Consider the following 26359-nt stretch of genomic DNA (forward strand, 5'->3'; position numbering starts at 1 on the left):
TGAATATTTGTTGCATTTGTTAGAAACTGACCCGAATAGGCATTCTCAATTGTTTGAAACGCATTGTTCATCATATAATACAAACTAATCTTGAGCTGAAACCATCCTCATTTGGTAGTCATGCATTGTACGATCACCAGATTTACCCATTCCAATCCATATATTGGGTTCGTTTGTTGTCAAACAAACTTTTACAAACTTATTGTTGTATTCTAAAATCACAGCTACGTTTGTGTTTTAATTCAAGTGAACAAAGACTGCACTCGGGAATGCAATTGCTGTTTCCGTGCTGATTATCCAACGTTTACTTGTAATGTTTGTGTAGGAAAAAAGAGTTGCGATTGAACAAGTAGAATGCACTGGAACTGTGATGTGAACATTTGCTCAGTTGGTTTATACAAGAATGAGCAGAGGACACAATGTTGTCCAGTAAATTGAACCAATTATTTAAAAATAATGGCAGTTTATTATACTGTTATTCATTATTCCATTTCACGTGGATACTGCTGTAATCTAACATTCAAGACCAAATAGTATATTGTCTCAAAAACTTAAACTTTATTTCAACTATGCTGCTTGAAATTTAGCCAAGAGATGCAAGTGCAGCAGTTCCCCGCTTCACCCAGTAGTCTTGGTCATGCAGTCCGCTTTTTAAATCCATAGAGTTGATGAATGAAGGGCGTTCTCTGAATAAAGATTTAAAACCAATTAGCCATTCACAAGTTACCAAACACTAATCGTTTTCACAAGTATCTGATCAAATCATTCAACATACCTTGTTCCAGATCTAATAGGGAAATAGTACAAAGGACATGTGTAGAGTCCCCTGTTAGCTTTCTTTCGTGCCTCGATCGGTTTGAATTGAATCGATGGCAATGGTGTGATGAGCTCCATTGGTTTTGGCTCGCAAAGACAGTTATTTTTTTTATCCCAACTATATTGTCAATAATTAAAAAAGTTAGTGCTCCACCTGTGAAACATAGGAAATCTGTACTTTATATATGACATACCCAGCTCCTTCAAGGAATAACCCTCGAATGTAAACACCGTCTTTTGCACTTGATGAAATGGGTTCATCATCTGGTACCACCAAAAATTCCCATGAAAGGACATCCACTGAAATGCCACTCTTGCGCGCAGCTTTTTGAAGCACCGCCGTCAAAAATCCTGTTGGAAACGTAAATGCTCCAAGCCAAAATTGCTTTGGCTCATTTCTAAACACAATTTCAAAGCATGGTTAGAATAAAGCTAAATATGTTATAAAGCATCGATTTATCTTACCCTTTGGACCAGTCTACAAAAAATTGAATCCGTTGGATAAGATCTCTGATCCAAGACGCTAAAGGTTTTAAGGATGCGTATGCCTGGCTCCAGTTTGGCGGCACTCTTCCTTCGTAGATCGCAATGAGCGTTTCTTCCAATTCTGAAGTCATTACTACTATGCCTTTAATACTATTTTGTAAATCTGCTAATGACTTTCGAATATTTTGAAGAAGATCATTGTATCGCTTAATCTCTTGGAAAAGTACAACGCTGAATGGATTTTTTTCGTTTTTAAATGTCTGCAGGGTAGCTTCAAAGTCAATGTCCTTGGGAATACGCTTGATAATATCGGCCGAAATTCCAAACACAGTATCTTCGCGACTAACACTGCTTTTTGTAACAATTTGGGGCTGAAGTGATATCAGTGTTTCCAACAAATATCCAGATTCGCGTATCTGACTGGCAATATCTGCATTGGGATGCTGTCCAAACACTTCGGGCTTGTCAATACTAGGAAGAGTTGCAATATATTCACGATAACTAAATAACTCAGTGTGCTCTGGAATATAGTAATGTGGCATAGAAGACAGGTGATAGAGCGGAGTTGTGATGACGTCGTCATTAAAGTACTGATTGATGTAGCCACGCAGTATTCTGCGATCCCAATCATCTGTCACTCGACCTCCGTAGTTGGCTTCAGCAATGAGATACTTGAGAGCGTCCCAAGGAACGTTTTCATATTCGTCTAAAAGAACAACCATGATATTCTCGCAAATATCAAAGTCTGAATCACTAAATTCGCACACTACATTCCAGCCCAACGTTTGAAATTTTTTACGTTCCAACAGAATGCTGTGGAACATACTCAGTGAGAAAATAAGCTTTTGGTAGACATCACTTTTGGTACATCTCGAAAAAATATCATCAGTGATGGTGGTGTCAAATAATCGTGTAAGATTGGCCTTTAACCCTTTAGGAGGCTCGGTGGTCATTTTGAGACTGCATTGTAATATTGATATTGGGAAATCTGGATGTGGACTGCTGGAAAGCCAAAGACGAAAATCTGGATGTGGATTCTCGCTGGGAATGCTTTCAATGATTTTATCCAATGTGGCAATCCAGGAAATTGAAAAATGGCAATTTGCTAGGAATACCCAACCTCCATCACGCAAGGCATCCTGAATCATGCGAGTTGCCTTTGGTGCCTGACCTTGACCCAGTGATAAAAATTGAAATCGCTCCGTCATACCCTTTTTCTTTGCCAGCTGAAGCAGTGCTGATGTAGGATCTACTCCAGGTGATAATACAAATATTAATGGGGTTTTGGGAGATGACTCTGCTAGTATATCCTGCATGTCCAAAATTGGAGGCTCGACAAATTTCTGTCCAAGGTTATTGGCGACAAACGTGGTTGCGCAAAATGGAATACGGTCGGGTCGTAGAGATCGAACAATAAGCATCTTTTGCAAATCGTTGAGTTTGTTTTCCCAATCCCCAGGTAGTGCAATCTCGTCTGGCTCACTACTCATAAACCATGCTTTCCAATCTCGCTCCGACTGTTCGATTGAACTGATAATTCCAGATGTGGCCACTAGAGCATCTAGTTCTGTTAAATTATCCCATGCGCTATCCGTGATCCTGTAAAAATATAAACGCGTAGGCAAAATGCTAGTTAGTCACTGCAGCCAATACTTACTATACAAACAATTGTCTAATAAAAAATCCGACTCTTACCATTCAGTACAAGGATTGGTTGGCTGAGAATCCTTGTCCAACACCTGTCCTCCTCGTAACAAGAAATTATACTCGGCTCTATTCAACTTTCCGCTTGCTTCTAATATTTTGACAGTCATTTGAAAAGAAAATAAAGTCTTGTGCTTTTCAAATAACCCACGACATGTGTTTTTATACACAGAATAAGTATGAAAGTCGTTTAAGCTGGCAATCCGCTCGCTGATGTCTTCATATTTTTTGCTTTTTGCAATCGATTTTTCAAATAGCTCAATATAAGTATCGAGCGAAAACTGATACATAAAATCTACCGAACCAAGATCGTTCAATACAAAATAAAGAATAGAGGCGCGCTGCGCAGCTGAGCGGTATCCCTCACGAGCTGCATCAATACGCTTTTCAGTTTGTTCACTGACTATTAGTTGCTGGTTAACATCGTCGGCAATCGATTTTGAAGACTGCAAAGTGTAAACCAATTTTTCATCATCCAAAAGAGATCCTTGTGCGGTACTCAGTAGATGCAAAATTTCATCCTCGAGCTCAATAAGCCTTCTTTTAGCTGTAGCAACATTTACTACAAGTGCATTTTTTTGCTCCTCAAGCTCTGGCTTTTCGCGACAAACAGTTATGCCTAGTAACTGATCTTCTAATCCTTTTTCCTTGACAGCAAAGTTTACAATGGTGACTTTGGAAAATATCTCTGGCGAATATTTGGGATTTGCCAGTTTGGTTGTGATGTAGAATTTAAAATCGGGATGATACTCGACGTCTTTGTCCCCCAATTTAATGGTCAGAATTCCACCTTTCTTTACAATGGATTTGTTTAAAATTGAATCAAAACTGGGATCAAGGACATCCAAAACGCCTTGGAGCAATACTGGAGTGCCAAATTGAATGGCTTTTTCAAGAGTCCGAAGATAGTCGTGCTGCTTAAGATCGATCACTTTAAGGTCCCGCTTTTGCTCCATATTTTTAATCCAGCTGTTTGCTTGGCCTTGTGGATCAATCATAAGTGGCCAGCGACGACCGCGAGTTACAATAATACCATTTTCTGCTGAAAATGAATCGCTGGGCAATCCTTGGATGCTCCACTCTCGAATATCCGTAGCCTTTCCAATAAACTTGTCAAAGGAAAATTCAGCGGTAAATGGAATTTCTAACGCTTTAATCTGTGCAAGCCAAATACCATTAGAAAGGGACTGACGATAAACACTATTGAATGGTCCAGCATATGATAAAAATGCTGCTGCAAGCAAGCAGTCTCCCGGAAGACAGCAAAGCGCTTCTTCATACTGCTGAATGCTTTTTTCCCAACGATCTCGCTCTCCAGAAAGACCTGAAACTAGTTTTTCAGCTCTCGATAGTTTCACTTCTGTTTGCTCAGATTCCTGTCGCAACTTTTCTTTCAACGTCACCTTTTCGTCATATTGAGTCTTGAGCTCTACTAGCTTATCTTGAATCTCTTGAAGCTTAAACTTTGCTTCTCGCAAAGTTTTTTGCTTTTTTTCCAGCGTCTCCTGTGCAACGCGAAGTTTTTCTTTTTTAGGTGCAACCTGTCGAAAAATGGTTCCTATCAATCATTAAAAGTAATATTTAGCTACAAAAAAGCTAATCGGATTAACAATAACTAGAATGTACAAACCATATGTTTCCATTGCTCGAACCCACATGCACAATGATTTAGATGCACCAGAAACTCTGCCAACAATATCAGGCTGAAAGTTTTCATCTGCACAGTATTGAGAAATGCGTTTGAGAATCTTGTCAGAAATGTTATCCTTGTCAAAATTGACCAGCTGCTTGATAAAATATGGATTTCCAAGCTGCCTTTTTGCCTCTTCCCATGTCGGTTCACATTTTTTAAGTACCATTACGCCCTCCATGACCTTCTCGACCAATGGTGGCGGTTTGCCATAGGATCTAATTTCGTTCAAATCCTTTTTGTTAATTGCCTCTAGTGCCTTGACTGCAGCATTCAACGCAGGTATTGCTTGATCGAGATCTGCTTGTGCGGCTTCGGCTACAGCACGCACTTCCTCCTCCTCAACTCCCAATTTTTCGGCCTTGGCAGAAACGCTTTTTGCTTGTTCATCCGCCTCACGTTTCTGTTGAACAATAACAACCAAGTAATCTTCGCATTGTTTTTGATATTGGGATACTTGTTTTTTGGACACCTCAAGCTCTACTGATATTTGTTCTACGTTTTGGCGAGTATCATCGAGTTTACTAAGACCACTTTGTAGTTTTTGTGCTGAATTGCCAATCTCGCGACGTTTTTGCAAAAGAAGTTCTTTATAGCCAGTGACTAGTTCCAAATAGTTTGTTGGTGTGACAAAGTTGTAGCGTTTGAGTTCAGTTACCATTTTTGCAGACATTTCTACAACAGATGTGTGCATTGCCACGAATATTTGTGATATGGCACGCTTGGTTTGTTCTGTTCCAAGATTTACATCCGCCAAAAAACTGAGTGCTACATCTTGGAGAGCATCTTCTGGCCATTCTGAAAACCAGTCAATAGTAGTACAATTTATGAGTGAAGGAAACATTCGAAGTCTATTTCGAAAAGCATCTCCAACAGGACTCATGCACAGTACTACGTGTAAATTTCGTCTTACTCGCTCCATAAAAGTGGTATACAGTGCATCGCCCGTGTCGCCAGCTTTACACATGGGTAGTATACTTTGCTTTATATCCAGAAGCTCCTCGGGAGAAAACATATTTGGCACCTATAGTCACAAGTTAGAAAAATGGTTTGGATATACTTTGATCATTTGTATGAGTGCATACTTGGCAATTATAATACATACCTCTCCACTACTTAAAATGTTACTCATGTCCTCCAAAAAACTAGAATTGATTACATGTGCATCTGTAAATAAAAATGTGGTTGGTTTGTTATCCAAACCTGTTGTGCGATAAAGCTTTTTCAAATCCTCGCGAAAGTCAGCATGGCGGTAGTGTTTTGAAATTTCAATCTGAAATACTGCTGTATCAACAATATAAGATGCCACACGAGCAAGCGATTGTCGCCCTGAACCCCCAACACCAATTAAAAGCACATTTCCACACGGCTGTCGAAGAACTCTTGTGATTCTACAAATATGCTCAATTGCGTCAAAAAACAATACAAGATTGGCTTGCACAAAGCCCGACTCGCTGTTGTATTCTAAAAGTTTTTCTTGCATGAAATGCTTTAGCTTTTCATGATCACTGATTTCTTCGTATAGAAAGTTGTCGGCAGAAACATTAAGAAAATCTCCAAAAATAGATTTGCGCTTTGGACCACAAAGCTGCTGCAATGAAGTGCTGAAATGAGAGTTTAGTTTGTCATCAAGCAGTTTTGAAAAATAGTCCCGATCAGGTTTGTCTACAAGACGATCATTAAACACGCGCATTATTTCGTGTACCCATAGTTTTGTCATTGTTTCGCGGGAATCATAGTATTCACGATTGGCTCGGAGTATGCCTTGAAATACTTTGGAAATATCACGTAAATTAAATAAATAGTGGATTTTGGCTGGTGTTGGAAGCAGCTGAGATACAACCGCATTATAGATTTCAATGGTGGAATGAGTAATTATATCTCCAAGTGGTTTAACGTCCTCTTCAAAATCTTGCAGCTTTTGATTAACTATGGAGGAAAAAATTCGGAAAACCGAAGTTTCACTAGGAAGAGTCATATTGAGAACATTGAAGCGAGCTTGAATTCGTGGACTTAGAGAATTACGACCACCACCAGGTGGACCCATGGCAGCAATCACAAATATATCGTTCAAATACTTGAGCGTTTGCTTTTGACGATCATAGCAGAATCCATAGTCCATCCAGTGGCGAATAAACTCCAATGGTGGCTGTGATCCAAAGTCATCTTTCATTGGCATATTAAAGTCGTCAATAAACATGAGCAAGCTTTTTCCGCCAATAGGAACAAATATGTTTTTGGTTCGCTTTTCAAGCTTTCCTTCAATGTAGCCTTGTAACCTATCAGACGAGGTTTGAGCCGACATGTTTACTACTAGCTGACTATATCCGGTCTCAGATGTCAAAATAGAATTTTGAATAAGTGAAGTCTTGCCTGTGCCGACATCACCAACCAAAAGAACGGGACTACGCTTATTGACCAGCGATTTCAGAATAAACTCGTTACGTATGGTATCAATCGAGGGCACAAATATTTTATAAAACGGAAGGCTACTCGAGTATCGCCAGCCACTTTGAAGCTTGTCTTCCCAATGGCCCCATCCTTTGGACTGCTTATCAACATAGTACTCAAAAACAGTATCTTTGCTAGAAAACTGGCCTTCGATTTCTCTTAAAAACGAATCAAATTTCTTTCTACTTTCATCTGTCAATGAGCCTCCAATAGACCAAATTACCGAGAAAAGAAACCAAAGCTCTAGCATGCGATTGTAAGTGTCTGGATCTTCTGGATTTACTCCATTTTCTATCAAAAATAGCAATGTTTACAATTAAAAAATCATCATACATTACAATAAAAAGTTTGAAAAATTACCCATGGTTGCTACACAGTCAAACAATTTGCAAAATGACTTGATTGCGCTTGATTCAGGTACTGGAACGATTTCCATGCAAGTTTTACGAATTTCCAAAGTTTGAGCAATGTACTTTTCAATGAGCCTACGAAGGATTTCAGCCGACTGGTCGTCACCCCTTGAAAACACCCATGATTCCATAAAAGGTTTCCATCCAAGATCCTCATAATCCATATAAATCATTCCGCATCGGCTGACAGTAGCTGGAGACGCGGTTGAAAGATTCTCCACTTCAAATAGCAATGATACCTGCTCTGGCAAAGCAATTCGTTCCCCATTGATCAACGTGAGAACTTTGTTGTCGTCAAGAACAGTATTCATTGATTCAATCCAAAGAGTATCAACTGGGCCATCTAAAACAATCCATTTTTGATCTCTACGCTCATCTGAGCATGCACTGCGCATCAAATTGGATAGAACACCATCGCTCCATTCGTTTGTGGCAATGTTAAACTCGCCATACAATTCTTCAAGGGAAAGCGCTTTTGGGTTTAATAAAAACGTTTTTACCGTGGAATAGCGCTCTGGAAAGGTTTTCTCCAGTCGTCCAAACATGCCCTGCAGTGTTTTCCAAACTGTGGATTTTCCTGAGCCTGTATTTCCGACAATCATAACTCCGTGTCTGCTGACTTTGGTTTCAAACAATTGAATTACTTTTGATATTATACTATCAATTTGCACCATATTTGAACTTTTCAACTCTTCAGAAATTGCATTTCTCAGCTCTGTAGAGTCTATAGGCGATGCCTCTACACCTGGGAATAGATCTGAAAGAATACCCAAAAATAACGGGACATCTTCGGCAGTAAGCTTTGGGAGACTGCTGTCACGCATTGCTAAATACAAGACTGCATCGTCAGGAGCGTTTAAATCTAGTCTTTTTCGTGTACCGGCACTTTTGAGTGCAGATGTTAAAGCGCGAAGACCAAAATCATAATGATCTTGCTTTGACAGTTGCTGAATAGCTAGCCGATATAGCGTTTCAACTTTTTTGGAAAGAACACGAGTGTTTGAAAACCCTTCTGCAAACAACATGATCTCAGCAATCAATGCAGAGTCTGGAACCATCATAGAAACTGGGCGGAAAAGTGATTTTAAATTGTCTGGAAGTTCTACTCGACCGGCATACCCCTTTAAATGAATTATAAACAGATACGTTAGTAACTGAAACAACTAGAGAATATGTACTTTTAAAAAAAGCATTTAACCTACTGGATTCATAGTAATGAATATACCACACGATGTATCTAATCGAATTTCTTTACCCTCAAATACAAATATTTTGCTGTTGCGAGAGATGGCTGTTAGTATGCACGAGATTTGCAGAGCAACAACACTTAAAACTTCGATATCAATGCGATTGAATTCGTCAAAGCAGCCCCAAGCACCAGTCTGTGCTAACCCACTAAACATTCTTCCAATCGACTTGTAATCCAAAGCCTTTGAACAGTTTTGGACAATTACAAATTTCCCAAGTGCTTTTCCAAGATCTTTGACTGTCTCTGTTTTGCCAGTTCCAGCGGGCCCTTGAGGACTTCCTCCACGAAAAAGGTGCAAAGCCGTTGTCAAGGTCATGTAGCAACGATCAGTAAGTGGTGTGATAACAAGGCGGCCACTATTTCCTAAATACTCGTAACCAAAGCGAAAGTGTGTGTTGATTTGACGGATATAACAATCTTCATCGTCCTTTCCTTCCTTTTCCCAATAGTAGCGAAGTTGACTTAGCCATTCAAAAGCATTAGTGCTACTACATCCTGTTTTAGCCATTTTGTCAATAACATCTCGCGAATGAACCTCGACTGTAATGAGCGCAATCAACTTTTTTCTGTCAATGCGACCAAGTGGGCAGCGAACTAGATCTGCCAAACGCTTTAAGCTTGATGCTTGCTTTTTTTTCAGATTCTTTAAAGCAGACTTTTCTCCTTTTTCAATTTCTTGCAGCGACTTGGTGCAGTCAGAAGTCCACGAAATTAGTCCAGCTGTGATTAAGAGCATTCCTGCCCAATCCTTTAGCCACTTGTCACGCTTTGCCTTTTTAAGACTATTTAGACATTGTGGGAGTAGTTTACGCAAAGTTGTTCGCATTGCGCTTTCAATCTCGACAAGCCACATTTCAATAGGACCTAAAGTTGCCAATAACATTCTAGTTTTTATCTATTCATTATAGACAACCAATATATCATAATTAAATCCATGTATTTACTACTCTACCTTCAACTATAACTGGAGAACTAAACTGAACATATTCGCCGTCTCCAGAATACATTCCAAGTGCTTCGTTATGTCGATGCCCATCTACGCCTGCCATGACGAGTTCAAGTTTATGAATATTATCAAAACACTTTTTCAAGTGCGACTGCACCGCATTCGGATCTTTTGCTTGGCCAAGGATTTCCAGCAGGTCATCGTTTGAAAGAAAATAGAATCGCGGAAATGCCTGACGTTTTGTTTCAAGATACATATCAAGCGATTTTTGAATCTTCTCTAGCTGAGCATTCATTTCGATAAGCGACTCAAGAATTTTCGGAGAATGTGTTGCTCGTAAAGCGTTTCTATCATGATGAATTTGCCGTAACATATCCGCCCACGCGGTATTGACACTGTCAAACACTGCAGATTCCTTTGGTAGCTGTTTTCGAATATCTTCAGTGCCTACAAATATATTTTCTAGATAAATCCATTGACGCTGAACTAAAAGCAGTATTTCTACAACTTCTACCACATGAGAAAGTGTGCGTTCCCAGTGATCGACTTGGGCTTGGAATGAAGAGAAAAACTTTGATGCTTTCATAGATGAAAGAGTTACCTGGTTATCTTCTAATAACTCAAACAATGTCTCAGTACTTTTAATTTTATAATATCCGCGATCTTCTTTGTATAAAACCAAATCAAGATCCATCACAAGCCAGGAATCATTAATGGTGGCCAAAGCCTGCTCAATTGACAACTCTTTTGTTGCTGCAGTTGAAAGAATGGAAATAGCTTCAGTGTGTTGATCTAAACCAAGTTCAAGAATTTTATCAAGAGTAAAATCACTGTTTTGAAAATTGAATGATTTTCCAATCTCGTCCATAATTTGACCCCAGTGACGATCTCGCATGGCAGGGTTGCGTAGATCCAACAACAGTGGAATGGTGCGTTTTGTTTGATTTATGCTTTCTTTCAAACTAGTAAAGACATCCCAGTCCTTCATTTCCTTGCCCATTTTGCCAAGCTTGCGAATAAACTTTTGCACGGTATCCTCAATTTCGCTACTATCAAGAGAGAGAAAAGGATTCCATCTCCAGCCATCATAGATCTGGTTCCACTCCTGTGTGGTTTGCCATATTTGAAACAGTGAATCAAGATCAGCAGCTATGCTTTCCATGTCCTTTGAGGGAGGGTGCTCGATTTTAAAAACTGCGAGTCCTTTTTTGAGGGATCTTTCTTGATTTGCAGCCAAGGCTAAAGCAGAGCGGTAGTCTGTAATTGCTCTAATGGCACGGTCAGCCCCAATACTAGACAAAAATGGCCCCTTTGTTGCAAGATCGTCTCGCATACTTGCAGTTTGTTTTGAAAATTCATCAATTGCATTGAGTAGTTCCGTTTTGAACTTTGATTTTGACTCATGAAGCCGATGCTCCGATTCAGAAATGGTTTTCAAAAATGCGGCCCAAGTTTCTGGAAGAGATTCTAGCCGTGCTTTTTCCTCATCATTAATATGCACTTCGTATTTTTCCAAAACGTCATACATTTCATGTATAGGTGCAAATTGCGCTTCGATTGTAGGAGAGTCCAGTTGAAGCTGTGCCAAAAGTGAAAGGCTTTCGCTAAGCTGTTCAAGATCTTTTGGCGGAGAACAAAGCTTGTCAGTTTTCTTGACAAACATGTCATAAAGATTGTTAAGTTCTGCTGCTGCATTCGCGTTTAATAAAGCCGTAAGTTTGTTTTGCCATGCACTACAGTGTGAAACAAGTTCATGTTTCAGCAGCGAACAATCTAATCGAATAAAATTGACATTTGTCAGTGTTTCCTCCTTTTGTGTGTTATTGGCTACCTCATTGTATCGATTTATATCGGCATCAAAAGTAGAAAGAGCCGGTTTCAATTTTGCATATCGACGAATAAAAGCATCTTTGTTGATTTCCCAAATTTCACGATATGAATCCCAGTTTCGCAAGTATGCCTGACATTTGGTGGCATTGCTTGACATTCCCACCTGAATACCAGAAAGAATCTTGATAATGTCTTCTTCACTAGAAATAACATTGTAAGCACTGCTCCTGTTGCTGTGTAAAGCATCCGTTATAAGCAATTCAGCCAAGCGAGGAATGACTTTGACGGTGGAAATCATATCTTGTGCAAACCTATTGACCGTGTCTTCAAGTCGTTGAAGAGTTGGGCTAAAATCTACTTTTTGTGTATCAAGTATCACATTGACTTTAAACAATGGGTGAACTTCACATCCTCCATCTCGATTTTTGCCTTCTCCGTTGATAGCTTTGGATATTTCTAAAAGAGAGCGGCGTACAGCGGATCGTAAGGCATCTTCTAGCTTGGTATCAATACTTTCAATGTAACGAATCCAGTGAGAATAAACATCCTTTCCGTCGTTTCGAAATACCTCATAAGCTTGCTCCAGTGTGCTTTTTATCTCCTGACATGCACTGCTCAAGCGCTCCTGCATTATAGCTTGATGATTCTGCTGTAGCTGTTTAAATGTCTCGAGATCGTAGATACGCTTGTTTTCTATTTGCCATAGTGAAGTTTGAGCAATTGTCTGGCAGTGCATATGAATACGCTTGTCGGCTTCCAGAAAATCAGATACTGTTCGTTGAACATCATGGGAATGACGGCGGCATTCCTTTACAAAAAACTCGGAAATTCCCTTGGATGCCCTACAAAAAAATAATTAACAACACGCATAATTTTCCAAGTGTAGTTAATATAAACAGCACTTACCAGGTAAGGCTTGTCACCCCGGGGTTTATCTTGCGATCTAAAAATCTAATCCGTTCTTTAAAGATCCAATGCTGCTCTGGTGTAATAGTCTCCATAATGGTATTGTAGTCGCGAATTACAAGAAGCACATTTTCTTTTAGAATGCGAAGCTCTTCTTTTTTACTGTAGATTTCTTGGACGTGGAATGGAATATCACATTTGAGTTTTTGGAAATACGTTATTTCAGAAAAAAGCCTTGAAAGATCCTTGTCAAACTTCATCTCAAGTCGTTCACCCGGCTTGTGTGTCATCAACACTCCTTCAAGCTTTTCAGCCAGTGCGGTGCCTAGACTTGCAACCCATTCGGTGTGTGTTCGTGAAATATATTCTTCGAGTGACGCAGCAAGAGGCTCAAACTGGGCCTTGGCCTCTTCAGATAAAATAGTGTACGGTAGATAATATGCATTTGAAAGACAGCCCATAGACACTTGAATGCGTCGAAGTAGGGCACGTGCCCAATAGGCAGAGCCAGCATAGTCTGGTTGAGATCGTAATACATCTGGCGTTTTTCGATGCGTTTCAAACTCGATCTTTACAATATTCAATTCCTGTAAAAGAATCTGATACACATCGGCATTCTTTTTTTCGACGGTTCTCTTTATAGCCTCTCTCTTGGCCAGATGGTGGAAAATATCGAGAAGCTCTACTCCAGTTTCAACTGTCATGGCATTCTCAAAAGCTGATATAATGACATTTTGCATCATTACCTCTAAATCTTTTACCCCTTGCTTAAAGCTGTTGTAGTCATCGTGCCAGCGAGTTGCTTTTACATTCAAAATATGCCATCTTATATCCCAAAGGTTTGAAAGCAGTTTTTCAAAAGCTAGTTCAATATCCTCAAGACTATAAATGCGTGCAAAAAGTTAATACAAACCAGCTACCATAAATCCATGAACGAGCAAGACATGCAATTGTGAATATCAGTTCCAACCAAGCAAAAAATGGTTACTGACCTTTTGGCAATTTCGGAGCCATGAGAACCTCCAAAAAAAGGAATGGGTGCTTTTTCACCTCCAGATAGCTTTCTTGCAAACTGGATCTGGCCTTCACATACTTCTAATAAATCACGACAACGCTGAACAAATGCATCAATCTGAGCAAAAATGCTACTTTGATCCAAATCCCAACTGCCTTTGGAATACTTGGCAATATGGTTGCAGGTGCGCTTATATATTTGCTTCCATGATTCGCCACATACTATGCTGTCTTGAAGACTCGACATGCTTGTTTGAACATCTCCATGGAATATATCCTCGAGAGAAATTTTGACGCAGCATCTTCGAATAATTTCATTGCTGACTTTCCTCATTAGACTAGTCATGCGCTCTTTGGTATTGTAGTATTTGGAGTTTGCCCATATTAAACGAATGCAGTTAAGCAGCTTGGGGAGAATTTCGGGAATGTTTTTAGGCTCGGCCTCTGCAAGCAGTTGGCAAGGTTCCTGAAGCGTCGACAAAAACTTTAAATTGTCTTGAGCTTGAATAGTTCCCTCATGAATTAGATTAGACAATCGCAGAAACTGTTCCAAATAGGACGACTTGGCCATTTCTAAGGCACGGATTATCTGCTGCACATCTGGACGATCAAGCTGTTTTGAGATTCCTGAGAGATCATCGCACCGACTGCTCCAAAACTGAATCTCTTGCAAGGGACCCGAATTTTCAGTAGTTTCCAGAGTATGTTGATTGTTGACAACATCTTTGATTTGGCGAGTCCAGTGGATCAATAATGACTCGAGACGTTGTACTACATCATTACTTTTTAGAGTAGTCTCAGAAACTGATAAATCTTCTTTAGGTACGTAGAGAACTGTGTGTCCTTTCATTTGAAAAGTAGTGTCTGTTAAAAACGCCATGAATTTATGTAGCTGACTATTGAACTCCTTGCGCACGCTATCTGGCCATCGCTTATTTTCAAGAAACACAGGCACATATACACCCTGCATTAAACGTAGTAAACCATCAGCTGCATTTTTGGATACACTGCCGTACTGCACCTTTTGCTCAAAGTTTGTTTTGGTTAGAATCTCACCATCAATCAGAGAATCGCGAATAAAGTACATGAGTTCCTTAAAGTGATTGGAAGTGGTTGGAAGTGCCGCTTGTACAATAAACTGTGGAGAGTTGTTAGCCTCGTCCATAAACATGACAACCTTGGATAAGCTGGGCGAGCAAATAAACTCGCGAAGGGTATTTTCATGCTCAGGCGTCCACATCTTTTCATCGTAGTTTTCCAAGGTAATAACCTTTTTTATCCTTTTCAAGCAATCAAGAAAGCAAGCATCCGTATAAGAAATAGCACTAGTTTTGGAAAATCTTGACTCGTTTTCTACCAGTGCATCATCCTGGATGGGCGCTTCTTCAGACACGTTCAATGAATGACGCGAGTTTTCAGTTGCGTCGAAAGTCAATAATGCAGTCGAAGCCTGCTTACTTTCAGTGAGCTTTTTAGCCAAGTATTTCTCAGAACCCTGCTCTGATTTTGCTAGAGTTGGAGATACTTCATTTGGAGTGTTGGAGTCCATATTATCATTTAAAGCAGTATTTGATTCGTTTAAAGGCTGTTGTTCTAGATCTGCACCAGACATTTGATTTTCAACATTGTCAAGTGCTAACATTGTAGTCTATGCAGCACAGGGTAGTACTGGTAAACTAATTAATGAAACAATAATAATTCTAAAGTATGCAAAGCGTTATAAAAGTGGATTTATATATCAGTAAGAATCTGACAGATGTGATATTGCCAATATCTACAGTATAGCAGTATCTTGACAAATACAATAAACCTGATATCCCGACAACTATAATAACAACACGTAAAATACCTGCAAGTTGTTCACGACCACGTTCAAGTGTATAGTTTCCAGTAACCAACTCAAAAGAACAATACTATAGTCAAGTTTTTGGTAATAGGAAAAGGTTGAATTATGAGAGCGTATCGTCAGTTCAAGCGGTTTCCAACATTCAACTCCGCGTTTTAGTATTATTGCACTGGACTGGAATAAGTGGTCTTGCACCCATTCAAGCCGAAACCTCTTTTGTATGTTCTCGATCTAAACCACAAGTCTTATCTGTGTATGTGATGTTCACCCATATCAAGGAAAGCACATCTTGAAATTGGTTGTCAATGCAATTTGTATTTCCTTCTGCTTTCAACTTTATTCGTTCTGGAAATGTCCAACAAGCAAACAGGAATAACAGAAGGGTTCGTTTCTTCTGGAGATGTGGATACACTGGAAGCCTCTGTTCCTCTTAAAGGAGGAATTGTGTTTCGCTCTTTGAATGAAACCGGACAACATAGTGATGTCAAGGTAGTGCACCATGTTATATTTCATTAGTGCAAACTAGCCGGCTTCATGACCATTTACTCATTCATACTGGAATAACTGGATAATAGCGTCATGTATTCAAGGCCCCAGCGAATCGAATATCGGCTTTGGGACTAGACAAACTTGCTGAACAGAAAAGGCAAGAAAGAATAATTCAACAAGAGTCAATAGCAGCCCAACAGGATACGACATCTCAAAGTTTATCAAAAAACCAAGATTTTCAGCAGGGTAAGGATTGATAGACTCATAACCAGATAATTGCATCACTATTTAAAAGCATTGCCTATTTTTGATTATAGGTCGTGCATATCGGAAGCGTCCATTGGATACTCCATCTGGACATGGTGGAATATCCAGCGATGCTAAAAAGCGACTCGAAGAGCATCGAAAAAACAAAGATCGTTATCGAGGTACACCGAATTGAACTTGTAATCTGGCATGTATCTGTCTCTCTTTAAAAATATGCTAATGGCTACGAATGAATAGATGGAGGCTTGCATCTCTCGTCTCGCACCAATAGTGGTAAAGCGCTTTATTCTGAATCCAGTCAATCATCGCGTAGTAGTGAGTGGAGTCAGACACCGTCACGATCTAGCATTCTTTCAAACAGTAGCCGAATGATAAGCACAAGTAAGTTAAACATAGGTTTAATATTAAAATACTGGTTTTTTAAACTGGTCGTGTGATGTAGTATTATATAGCCATAACAACAATACGATATTTTACCATGCTTATGTTTTTGAATTTGGTACTAAAATATTGTATAAATGGTGCTTTAGATCATTATGGAGAACCTCCGACACCTTTAGCAAGTGCAGATTTAGAAGGACTATATGGAGAAGATGATGTTAATGTTGACAGAGATTGGTACACTATGGAAGATTCTGGGGTATGGTCGTGTTTTGAATTGTGGCCTGTCAATGATATACATATGGGATACCAAACTAACCCATTTTATTTAGACCATGGACGAGTCGCACAATCCATTTGCAGACTATGATGGATATTACAGGAAGAAAGAGGAAGAATTTGCAAAACAACAGATGGTGAGAAATAAGTAGATTGTCAATCTTCAACTATAAAACACTAAATGATTATTATATACATTGTTAGAAACGGGTGTCTGCTCGCCAGGCACAATATAATCGGGACAATGATTTATGGGAAACAAACCGAATGCTTACAAGTGGTGTTGCTCAACGCTCCAATAGCAATGCTGATGAACACGATGACGATGAGGTATATAAAGTTGTTTTATATAGTTGCTGATTGACACGATTTTTATCAAGATCAATAACTGATCGACTCCAACTGTTCAATTTTAGGCACGTGTACATATTTTAGTCAGGAATTTAAAACCTTTATTTTTGGATGGCAAGACTGTTTTTACAAAGCAGCTTGAACCTGTACAAGTACTTCGAGATCCTACTGCAAATCTAGCTGTCATTTCTCGCAAAGGAAGCAGGCTTGTGCGAGAAAAACGAGAACAACAAGAACGAGCTAAAGTAGGTTAAATTTTTGATTTGTTGCACGCTATACAACTATGATTTTTCTGATTGTTGATTTATTAAAGGCTGCTGGAAAGACATTTCAACTTGCTGGGACCTCTCTTGGGAATATTTTGGGGGTTAAGCAGCAAGACTCTTCATCAGGTATGTGATCTACTTGTTTTATGAAACTATATCAGGCTGTACTATTTTTTAACGTATTACTGAGATAGATTCAAAGGCCTCTGCTACTCCTACGCCTGATCAAGATTACAAGGGCGAGGCAAAATTTTCAGATCATATGAAGAAAAAAACCGACTCAGCCAGTGCATTTTCTCGTTCTAAATCTCTCAGAGAACAGCGCGAGTATTTGCCTGCATTTTCTGTCCGTGAATTGTTGATGCAAGTGATTCGTGACAATCCAAGTAGGTATAGTTGTTGGTGGCTGTATCCAGCATTCTTAGTTTAGGGCTGCAACTTGTTCATTTTTAATTTTTCAAATCAGTTATTATCATTGTTGGCGAGACTGGATCTGGAAAAACTACCCAGTTAGCACAATTTTTGTACGAAGATGGGTTTACAAAGCATGGTATAGTGGGATGCACTCAACCTCGACGTGTGGCTGCAATGTCGGTCGCGAAACGTGTCAGCGAGGAGATGCAGGTACACAGCACTATGTTTAATGATGGGGGTTCTGTTTACAATGATGCTGACAGTTCTATTACACTTTAAACCATTGAATTCTAGACTGAACTTGGTGGACTTGTTGGATATGCAATTCGTTTTGAAGATTGTACCACCCCGTCGACCGTTATAAAATGTACCAGCAATTCGTTTTATTGATTAGTGTTTGCTTTTACAATAGAATCACCTGCTAATCGTTTATAATGTGTCATACATATTACTTAGATATGACTGATGGTGTTTTGCTAAGAGAATCACTTAGATCGCCTGATATTGATCAATATAGTTGCATTATTATGGACGAGGCGCATGAACGGGCTCTAAATACTGATGTGCTTATGGGGCTTTTAAAAACAGGTGTGTGCCTCTGAACGAGACCGGTATACGCACTTTACCTATTTTATATTCTATTTAATTGAAAGTCATTCCTCTTGAATTTCAGAGCTCGTGCTAACCAAAGCATAATTATTTTGTTATTTGAATAGTAATGACACGTCGTCGAGATCTAAAACTTATTGTAACATCTGCCACCATGAATGCTGAAAAGGTATAGAATATAAAAGTAAAACATTGCTTGATTTGATTAAGTATGCATTTATTGAGATTGTTGAATTTGTATCAACCTTTAGTTTTCTCAATTTTTTGGCGGTGCTCCAATATGTACAATTCCCGGTCGAACATTTCCTGTAGACATTATGTTTAGTAAAAACCCGTGTGAAGATTACGTTGATGCTGCAGTCAAGCAAGTTCTTTCAATCCATTTATCTCATCCTCCTGGAGATATTCTTGTGTTTATGACAGGCCAAGAAGATATTGAAGTAACATGTGCTGTTATAGAAGGTGTCTACTGAAGGGATTGATCATGTCTGTTTTTTATTGCCATTCTTTGACTTACGCTTTGGATTATTTAACTGTAGAACGCTTGGGACAGCTTGATGATGCTCTTCCACTTTCAATTTTGCCAATCTACTCGCAACTTCCTGCAGATTTACAAGCTAAAATTTTTGAAAAAACATCCAACAACTCACGAAAAGTTATTGTTGCCACCAACATTGCAGAGACGTCGCTAACAGGTTTGAATGAGTGTTATTTTGTTTGGTTAGCTGTGCTGTTCATTTATTAACTTTCTGATACTTGAATTTAGTGGATGGAATCATGTATGTAGTGGATTCTGGGTTTTCAAAGCTTAAGGTTTACAATCCCAAAATTGGTATGGATTCTTTACAAATTACACCTGTTAGCCAGGCCAATGCCAATCAGCGTGCAGGACGTGCAGGGCGTACGGGTCCGGGGTTAGTTGATTATTGGTGATGCCATCAATGAGTAATATAGGCCATATTGATTTGAAACTTACATGAGATATCTGAACGTCGTATGCTATAGATTTTGCTTTCGTCTTTATACGGATTCGTCGTACATTCACGAAATGTTTCCAAATAATATACCAGAAATTCAGCGCACCAACCTTGCCAACGTAGTGCTACTGCTAAAGACGCTAGGGGTGAAAGATTTGCTCAAATTCGACTTTATCGATCTTCCTCCTCAGGTATGTTGTGTTTAATTGTATAGATATTTGTATGCATGCGAATATGATAAAACATGCATTATACTATGACAGCCAAAGACTATTTTTGGTATTTAATCAAACTGGAAATTGTATAGGAAACTATTCTGAACTCAATGTACCAACTCTGGGTACTTGGCGCTTTAGATAATACTGGGGAGCTCACAAAAACTGGTAAAAAGATGGCCGAATTTCCAGTTGACCCGTCATTGGCCAAAATGATAATTATGTCGGAGAGTATTGGATGCACGTCGGAAATATTGGTATGAGTAGCATGACTTGTGTTTTGCATTTTTGTAGCTGGTATAATGACCTAGTGTTGATATTGAGTTGAATTACATACCAACGCTTTGTTGAAACTTTCCATTAGACAATTGTATCGATGCTGTCTGTTCCATCAATTTTTTATCGTCCAAAGGAGCGCGCCGAGGAAAGTGACGCTATGCGAGAAAAGTTTTTTGTTGGTGAATCTGATCATCTTACCTTGCTGCATATATATAACCAATGGAAGGCAAACAAGTATGTTGTGATTCAAGTTGACTCATTCGAATACAGAGTGACATTTATAAATATTGACGCTTGCTCCTTGATGATTTGAAAATTTAGCTATAGCGAGATTTGGTGTGCCGATCATTTTTTGCACGCCAAAGGAATGCGTAAGGGGAGGGAAGTTCGAAAGCAGCTCGAAGATATTACTAAACAACAGAAAATACGCATTGAATCTTGTGGAAGCGACTGGGACACGGTTAGGTAATCAAATCGAGTTGTTTAGGTTACAATGATTTGGAGTTGTGCCTTATAGACTAATATGTATGTTTTTATTTTTTCAAATTGACATTACTTGAAAATCACAGAAAATGTATATGTGCAGCATATTTTCATCAGTCTGCGCGCCTAAAAGGAATTGGCGAATACGTGAATATGAGATCTGGCATGCCTTGTCACTTGCATCCTACTAGCGCATTATATGGACGAGGATATACTCCAGACTACATTATTTATCACGAACTAGTTATGACTTCAAAGGAATACATGCAGACAGTGACTGCTGTTGATGGAACGCAAGTATTATTTGTACGAGTATATAAAACAGATTGTAGTGATATTGATTGGCTTGATAACGTTGTTTAGGTGGCTTGCAGAGCTTGGTCCAATGTTTTTTAGCATCAAAGACTGTAACTATAGCCAAAAGGTATGCTATAAATCTTTACTGTATTTTGGGCAATACAACTGCAGATGTCTACTTGGTGTATAGATCCAAGTGAAGATGAAAAAGTTGTACAAATGCCAGGTGTGATTTATTGATGGAGTCAGATCCGAGTTTATATTTATCCAACATAATCTTTAGGATAAGAGAAAGCAAGACCGAATAGACACTATGGAAATGGAGGAGAATCTGCGAATATCGATAGTCAGACGTCAGCAAGAGGAGAGCCGGTTGGTTGCAGAGGAATCTACACCTCGCACGCAGATTGTGACACCAGGCAGTCGTACACCTAGACGAGAGCCTGGAACACCACTTAGAAAACTGAAGCGTGTTGGACTGTGAGCAATCTGGATTGACAGTAATTCAAGCTACAACTATACAGCCATGACTATCTGATGTATGCTATATGCATGCCTGTACTCTGTTGATCTTGATTTTATTTTCTAAAAAGCAACGCAATGGCGATCTGAATGTTAAGCAATGACACAGATTGAATGCTAGAATATAGGAATGAACTTTGATGATTGTTGGAGAATACATGGACTGGATTCTTTATTGATAATACTCGATGATTTCATAGATCTGTATTGGACGCGCCGAATGAATAGAATAGAAACGACAAGAGTTGGCATAAAGATTAAAGACAGACTCAAATCCATCAAGTGTGATTGCAAGAAGAAATGCAAGAACAGATTGAACACCAAGATTGCAATTGCTGTCAATAGAAATGAACAGTTTGATCTTGAACTCGCTTTGATCAACTTTGCTACTCGACACAAGTGTTCTTTACGTTTATACACTAGCCTCGAGCTATCTTTTATTGTACTCTGTAGACCTTGCTTTATTCTTCTACTTGACTTCTTTCTGTAAATGGCAAACAACGGCCACTCTGCTCACCACCTACAGAATGGTCCCAACAGGTACAAACGACACTTGTCTGTCTAGTCTTCCTTGTGCTTGTGATTGGATTTATAGGCCAAAGCAGGCTATCTGACCTTGAAGATGAATGCATTCTGGACTGACAAACCCTCTGCGACTTATCCGCCATCGAGCGTATCTGCTCCGATCATTACTGTCATTGGTCTTATCCAATCTTGATATACTCTATCAGCTTCCTGCTCTCCTGCCACAGATCTGAAGTCTATAGCACTCTATCCCTTGTAGTCATCACTACTCTTATCCTGATATTCCAGAATTCACTTGAAGAAGCTCTTGTCCAATTCCTTTCCTACAACACCCCTTGCATGCCAACTCTATCCAACTGTACAACAGGCATCATGAACCCCAATCCTCAGTCAAATGAGCATGACAAGAGAAAAGGGCTTTGCAATCCAAAGCCAAGGCTACCGTCTATTCATTGCCTTGGCTTTATCTCACTGAACAAACCTTGGATCTTTGACTATTTGCATCATCCATTCAGTTTCTCCTGTTGTATGTGCAGTTTTTCAAGTCTGGTGAGGGTATAATGCTGGCGTATTCATGGCTCGCACTTTACCCCAAGCTTGGTGATTTTTGGGTCAAAGGCCTCAGATCCTATCTGCTGGTTCTGTGATCGTTAAATCAAATAACTGTTTGCTCTGGATGATACCTCTTATGGTTCTAAAACACTGAAAATTCACTGCTTTTTGGCAATCTGCCGCGACACAATGTCACTTATTAATCTCATCCCTTGTTTGATCCATATCATTATTTTCTTTTACAGGGGCCATGCTGATGAATGGAAGCGTCAACTGGCACTTCCTGAAAAAGACACTCGTCCTCAAACCCAAGATGTCACTGCAACTAAAGGAAATGAATTTGAAGACTACTTTTTGAAGCGTGAACTCTTGATGGGAATTTTCGAAGCCGGGTTTGAACGACCATCTCCGATTCAAGAAGAATCCATTCCAATTGCACTCGCTGGTCGAGATATTCTTGCTCGTGCTAAAAACGGAACTGGAAAAACTGCTGCTTTTGTCATTCCTGTGCTGGAAAAAATCAATATCCAAAAAAGCCATATTCAAGGTAGTCATTGTTGGTTTGACTTGGGCTTCAACTTTTGCTCAAAAACAACTATTGAATATTAAATTTATTGTTGGCTAAACGTGTAACCATCTATACTTTCTACATGCTAAGCTCTACTTTTGGTTCCTACAAGAGAGCTGGCATTGCAAACCTCGCAGGTCTGCAAACTTTTAGGAAAGCATATGAATGTTCAGGTCATGGTTTCAACGGGCGGTACCACTTTAAAAGACGATATTTTGCGACTAGGACAAACCGGTAGGCTATTGTTGTATTTCTTGCGACATCTCTAGATTTACACTTGATTAATCCTTGGCAATCATAGTACATATTCTTGTAGCTACACCGGGCCGAGTTCTGGATCTTGCAGGCCGAGGTATTGCCAATCTTTCCCAATGCCAAACCTTTGTCATGGACGAGGCAGACAAACTTCTTTCTCCTGAATTTGCTCCGATTATCGAGCAGCTTATTGCTTTCTGTCACAAGTCGCGCCAAATCTTTTTATTCTCAGCCACATTTCCTATGATGGTGAAAACCTTCAAGGACAAGTTTCTTCAAAAGCCTTACGAAATCAATCTTATGGATGAGTTGACGCTTCATGGTGTTACTCAATACTATGCGTATGTGGAGGAAAGGCAAAAGGTTCATTGTCTCAACACCCTATTTTCCAAGGTACAATATAAACACTGTTGCTTATGCGTATTTTATGATGCTTGCCTTTGTTTCAAAATGCATCACTGACCTATACCCATGTGACCATGACACAATCTTTTACCATGATGGTTGGATGCAGTTGCAAATTAATCAATCGATCATTTTTTGTAATTCTACCAGCCGGGTAGAGTTGTTGGCACGAAAAATCACAGAGCTCGGATACTCTTGTTTTTATATTCATGCTCGTATGATGCAGAGTCATCGAAACCGTGTTTTCCACGACTTTAGGAGCGGCAAGACTCGCCATCTTGTGTGTTCAGGCAAGTTTTCCCTTGTACTTTCTCAGTATTTAGTATAATGAACATTTTTGGAGCTCACGGTACACGTTCTAACCATGTGGTATATAGATCTGTTGACACGTGGTATTGATATTCAGGCCGTTAATGTCGTCATTAACTTTGATTTTCCAAAGAATGCAGAAACATATCTGCATCGTATTGGCCGCTCTGGCCGGTTTGGTCACCTCGGACTTGCCATCAATTTGATTACTTATGATGACAGGTTTAGTTTGTACAAAATTGAGCAAGAGCTGGGTACCGAAATTACACCTATTCCACCTGTTATTGACAAGTCTCTGTATGTGGCACCAGATGCGTAGTTTCTAATACTGCAACGTTCTAGCTAAACTTTGACTACTTTCATATTTGTGTCGTGCTGCGATGAAGCCTGCGTCATTGCGACGGGCTGACCATCAGATACAATAAATATGTGGCTGTCGACTTATTTTTATTGTGCCTATTCCGTTGTGGACGCTCCCCATACTTTAACTGTCTTGTCTCCACACCCAGAAATAAGACAGCCTGCCCCAGTAGCAAGAGAGTGAATGTAACCCTGAAAACAAAGTTTCAATGCAAAAAATCAGTTTTGCCAATGCGTTATTGAACAAATAAAAATGCATATGATAGAACCCAAGATCTCATAGGAAGCAAATGCAACATGATACCTTGTGGCCAGTTAAATCCGCCGTAGATCGAAATGATCGGATATCCCAACGCTTGATGGTGTGATCGTGACTGCCGCTAAATAGTACGTTTGAAGTATATTTCAACTGCCACACCTCCCAACGATGACCCGTCATTTGTCCTGCGCGCAAATAGCTATTCAAATCATAGGCAGTGATATTTGCATCAAGTGTAGATGCAAACAGCATACCAGAACCAAATGTAACGTCCAATGCATCACTTGGTAGATGAGAAATATGTCCTGTGGTTTGGCAAGTGTTCAAATCCCAGATCTAAAGCAAATAAATAAAACCATATATTTTACAAAGGTAATTTTGACTTGAGGATATTGTTTTGTCAGTCAAGATACCTTGATGGATTTATCGCTTGAAACACTAGCAAGTTGGTCATGAGGCAGCAAGCATATTGCATTCACGCCTGCTTCATGGCCAACAAGAGTTCCTGTGCACTCTAGAGTGTGGCGATTCCATAGTCGAATAGTCTTGTCCGAGGATGCAGACACCAAAAACTCTCCGTACATAACCAAGGAATATACTTTTCCATGGTCAGCCTGAATCAAACCGGCCAAAACTAGCTTGCCATTATCCTGAATATTCCACGCCTATAATATATTTTCAGCCCATTTTGTTGTAGGGATGAGTCAAAAAAGTGGTAGAACTCTACCAATAGATTCGACTCGTCATCACATTATTCTAGTCTCAAATACCTTTATAAATCCATCAGTACCAGAACTGTATATTTGTTTTCTTGAAGGATCCACTGCCAAAGACCAAACTGAAAGACTATGTCCATCCACCGAATCTAGAAGCTCTCCTGATTTCATTATATATGACTACAATAAATAATTAGTCTAAATTACCTGAAAATCCAACAGCTGAAAATATCAATTAGTCTGCCTACCCTAATCTTCCCATCATACGCCCCGACATACAGTTTATCTCCAGCATATGCAACAGAAGTCACGCCTGATCTACCGCTAGAAATTGTATTCTTACACAAAATATCGCCATTTGGCCATGGATCCTAATAAAAACAGTTAAATCGGAATAAAGACTAGGTTTGAATTACCAGATATAAACAAGTATAAAATCATCACGTACAATGATATCAGGCATTTCATGTGTCCTATCAGATAAATAGTCAAGATGAACTCTTGTATTCTCACTGGGCTTCTATTAAAATCGTTAGCAATCAAGCAGGTGTCGATTCATAAAACAAGCTCTCAAATCTAGAGTATGTCTAGAAAGCACTTACAATCGTAACAGAATTTGTCTTGACACTTTGAGCTAATGGATTTGCTAAAAGAAGACTATTGATTTGAGCAGACTGTGCATGCACTAGAGATTCCAAATCCGATATACGTTTCTCGACGGCAAGAATAAATGGGTTCAATCTTTGGTAAGGGCATGATTGCTGATGAAGATCAACACTTGTTGCAGATCCTACCAGATAGCATTGAAATGGTTTAACAACTGCCAATCAAATCATCCCTCCATATATTGTAACACACCTTTAAACTCGCATCCGTGTATGTAACTAGAGCATTTTTGTGGTGAATAGTTGCAATGCTTTAAATGAGATGCATAAGAGTCCATACGCAGATGTTCCATGCATCCATCGTCGAAATATGCACAAAAAACCAAGAGCTCTCCAACAAGACCTGAAAGGGCAAGATTTGGATGAAGATCTGCCAAAATGATTTTTAAAGCATTGTCAGTTGGATTGACTGTAACACATTGCCAGCTTGGCAAATCAATGGAACGAATTTGGTCAACTAGTTATGAATCAAAAAGTAGGTAACCTCGCTGTGATAAACGCCCGCGACAGAGAGGGCATTGCTGCTCCAGCTCAAGACTTTGATTGATACAGTTCAAGCAAAAAGAAT

At 39.4% G+C, this 26359-nt stretch overlaps 4 protein-coding genes across 4 annotated transcripts; 2 read left to right on the forward strand and 2 right to left on the reverse strand.

The window, feature by feature from the left end:
• Positions 1-583: 583 nt before the first annotated feature.
• Positions 584-15144, reverse strand: BATDEDRAFT_91203 (uncharacterized protein; the record flags this gene model as incomplete). Its single annotated transcript, XM_006681485.1, has 12 exons — positions 584-686; positions 776-934; positions 1011-1214; positions 1282-2901; positions 2998-4564; positions 4637-5720; positions 5802-7438; positions 7508-8678; positions 8760-9670; positions 9759-12424; positions 12489-13370; positions 13481-15144. 12 exons carry the CDS (start codon positions 15142-15144, stop codon positions 584-586), a joined length of 13668 nt encoding a protein of 4555 aa, XP_006681548.1.
• Positions 15145-16588: 1444 nt separating this feature from the next.
• Positions 16589-20721, forward strand: BATDEDRAFT_13524 (uncharacterized protein; the record flags this gene model as incomplete). Its single annotated transcript, XM_006681258.1, has 18 exons — positions 16589-16744; positions 16818-16901; positions 16969-17094; positions 17181-17360; positions 17429-17507; positions 17576-17767; positions 17848-18005; positions 18090-18162; positions 18252-18383; positions 18512-18573; positions 18656-18866; positions 18944-19099; positions 19171-19318; positions 19410-19572; positions 19689-19853; positions 19961-20109; positions 20197-20340; positions 20445-20721. The coding sequence occupies 18 exons, from the start codon at positions 16589-16591 to the stop codon at positions 20719-20721; spliced, it is 2655 nt and encodes an 884-aa protein (XP_006681321.1).
• Positions 20722-21586: 865 nt separating this feature from the next.
• BATDEDRAFT_20569 (DExD/H-box ATP-dependent RNA helicase DHH1) lies at positions 21587-24110 on the forward strand (the record flags this gene model as incomplete). Its single annotated transcript, XM_006681291.1, has 6 exons — positions 21587-21717; positions 22500-22801; positions 22913-23056; positions 23124-23470; positions 23592-23766; positions 23860-24110. Exons 1-6 carry the CDS (start codon positions 21668-21670, stop codon positions 24108-24110), a joined length of 1269 nt encoding a protein of 422 aa, XP_006681354.1. The 5' UTR covers positions 21587-21667.
• Positions 24111-24247: 137 nt separating this feature from the next.
• BATDEDRAFT_27200 (uncharacterized protein) lies at positions 24248-26310 on the reverse strand (the record flags this gene model as incomplete). Its single annotated transcript, XM_006681341.1, has 9 exons — positions 24248-24343; positions 24456-24746; positions 24824-25075; positions 25181-25306; positions 25375-25497; positions 25575-25646; positions 25729-25916; positions 25985-26217; positions 26276-26310. The coding sequence occupies 9 exons, from the start codon at positions 26308-26310 to the stop codon at positions 24248-24250; spliced, it is 1416 nt and encodes a 471-aa protein (XP_006681404.1).
• Between the last annotated feature and the right edge of the window lie 49 nt (positions 26311-26359).

This window comes from Batrachochytrium dendrobatidis (assembly GCF_000203795.2).
Source record: "Batrachochytrium dendrobatidis JAM81 unplaced genomic scaffold BATDEscaffold_12, whole genome shotgun sequence".
Taxonomy (NCBI): Eukaryota; Fungi; Chytridiomycota; class Chytridiomycetes; order Rhizophydiales; genus Batrachochytrium; species Batrachochytrium dendrobatidis.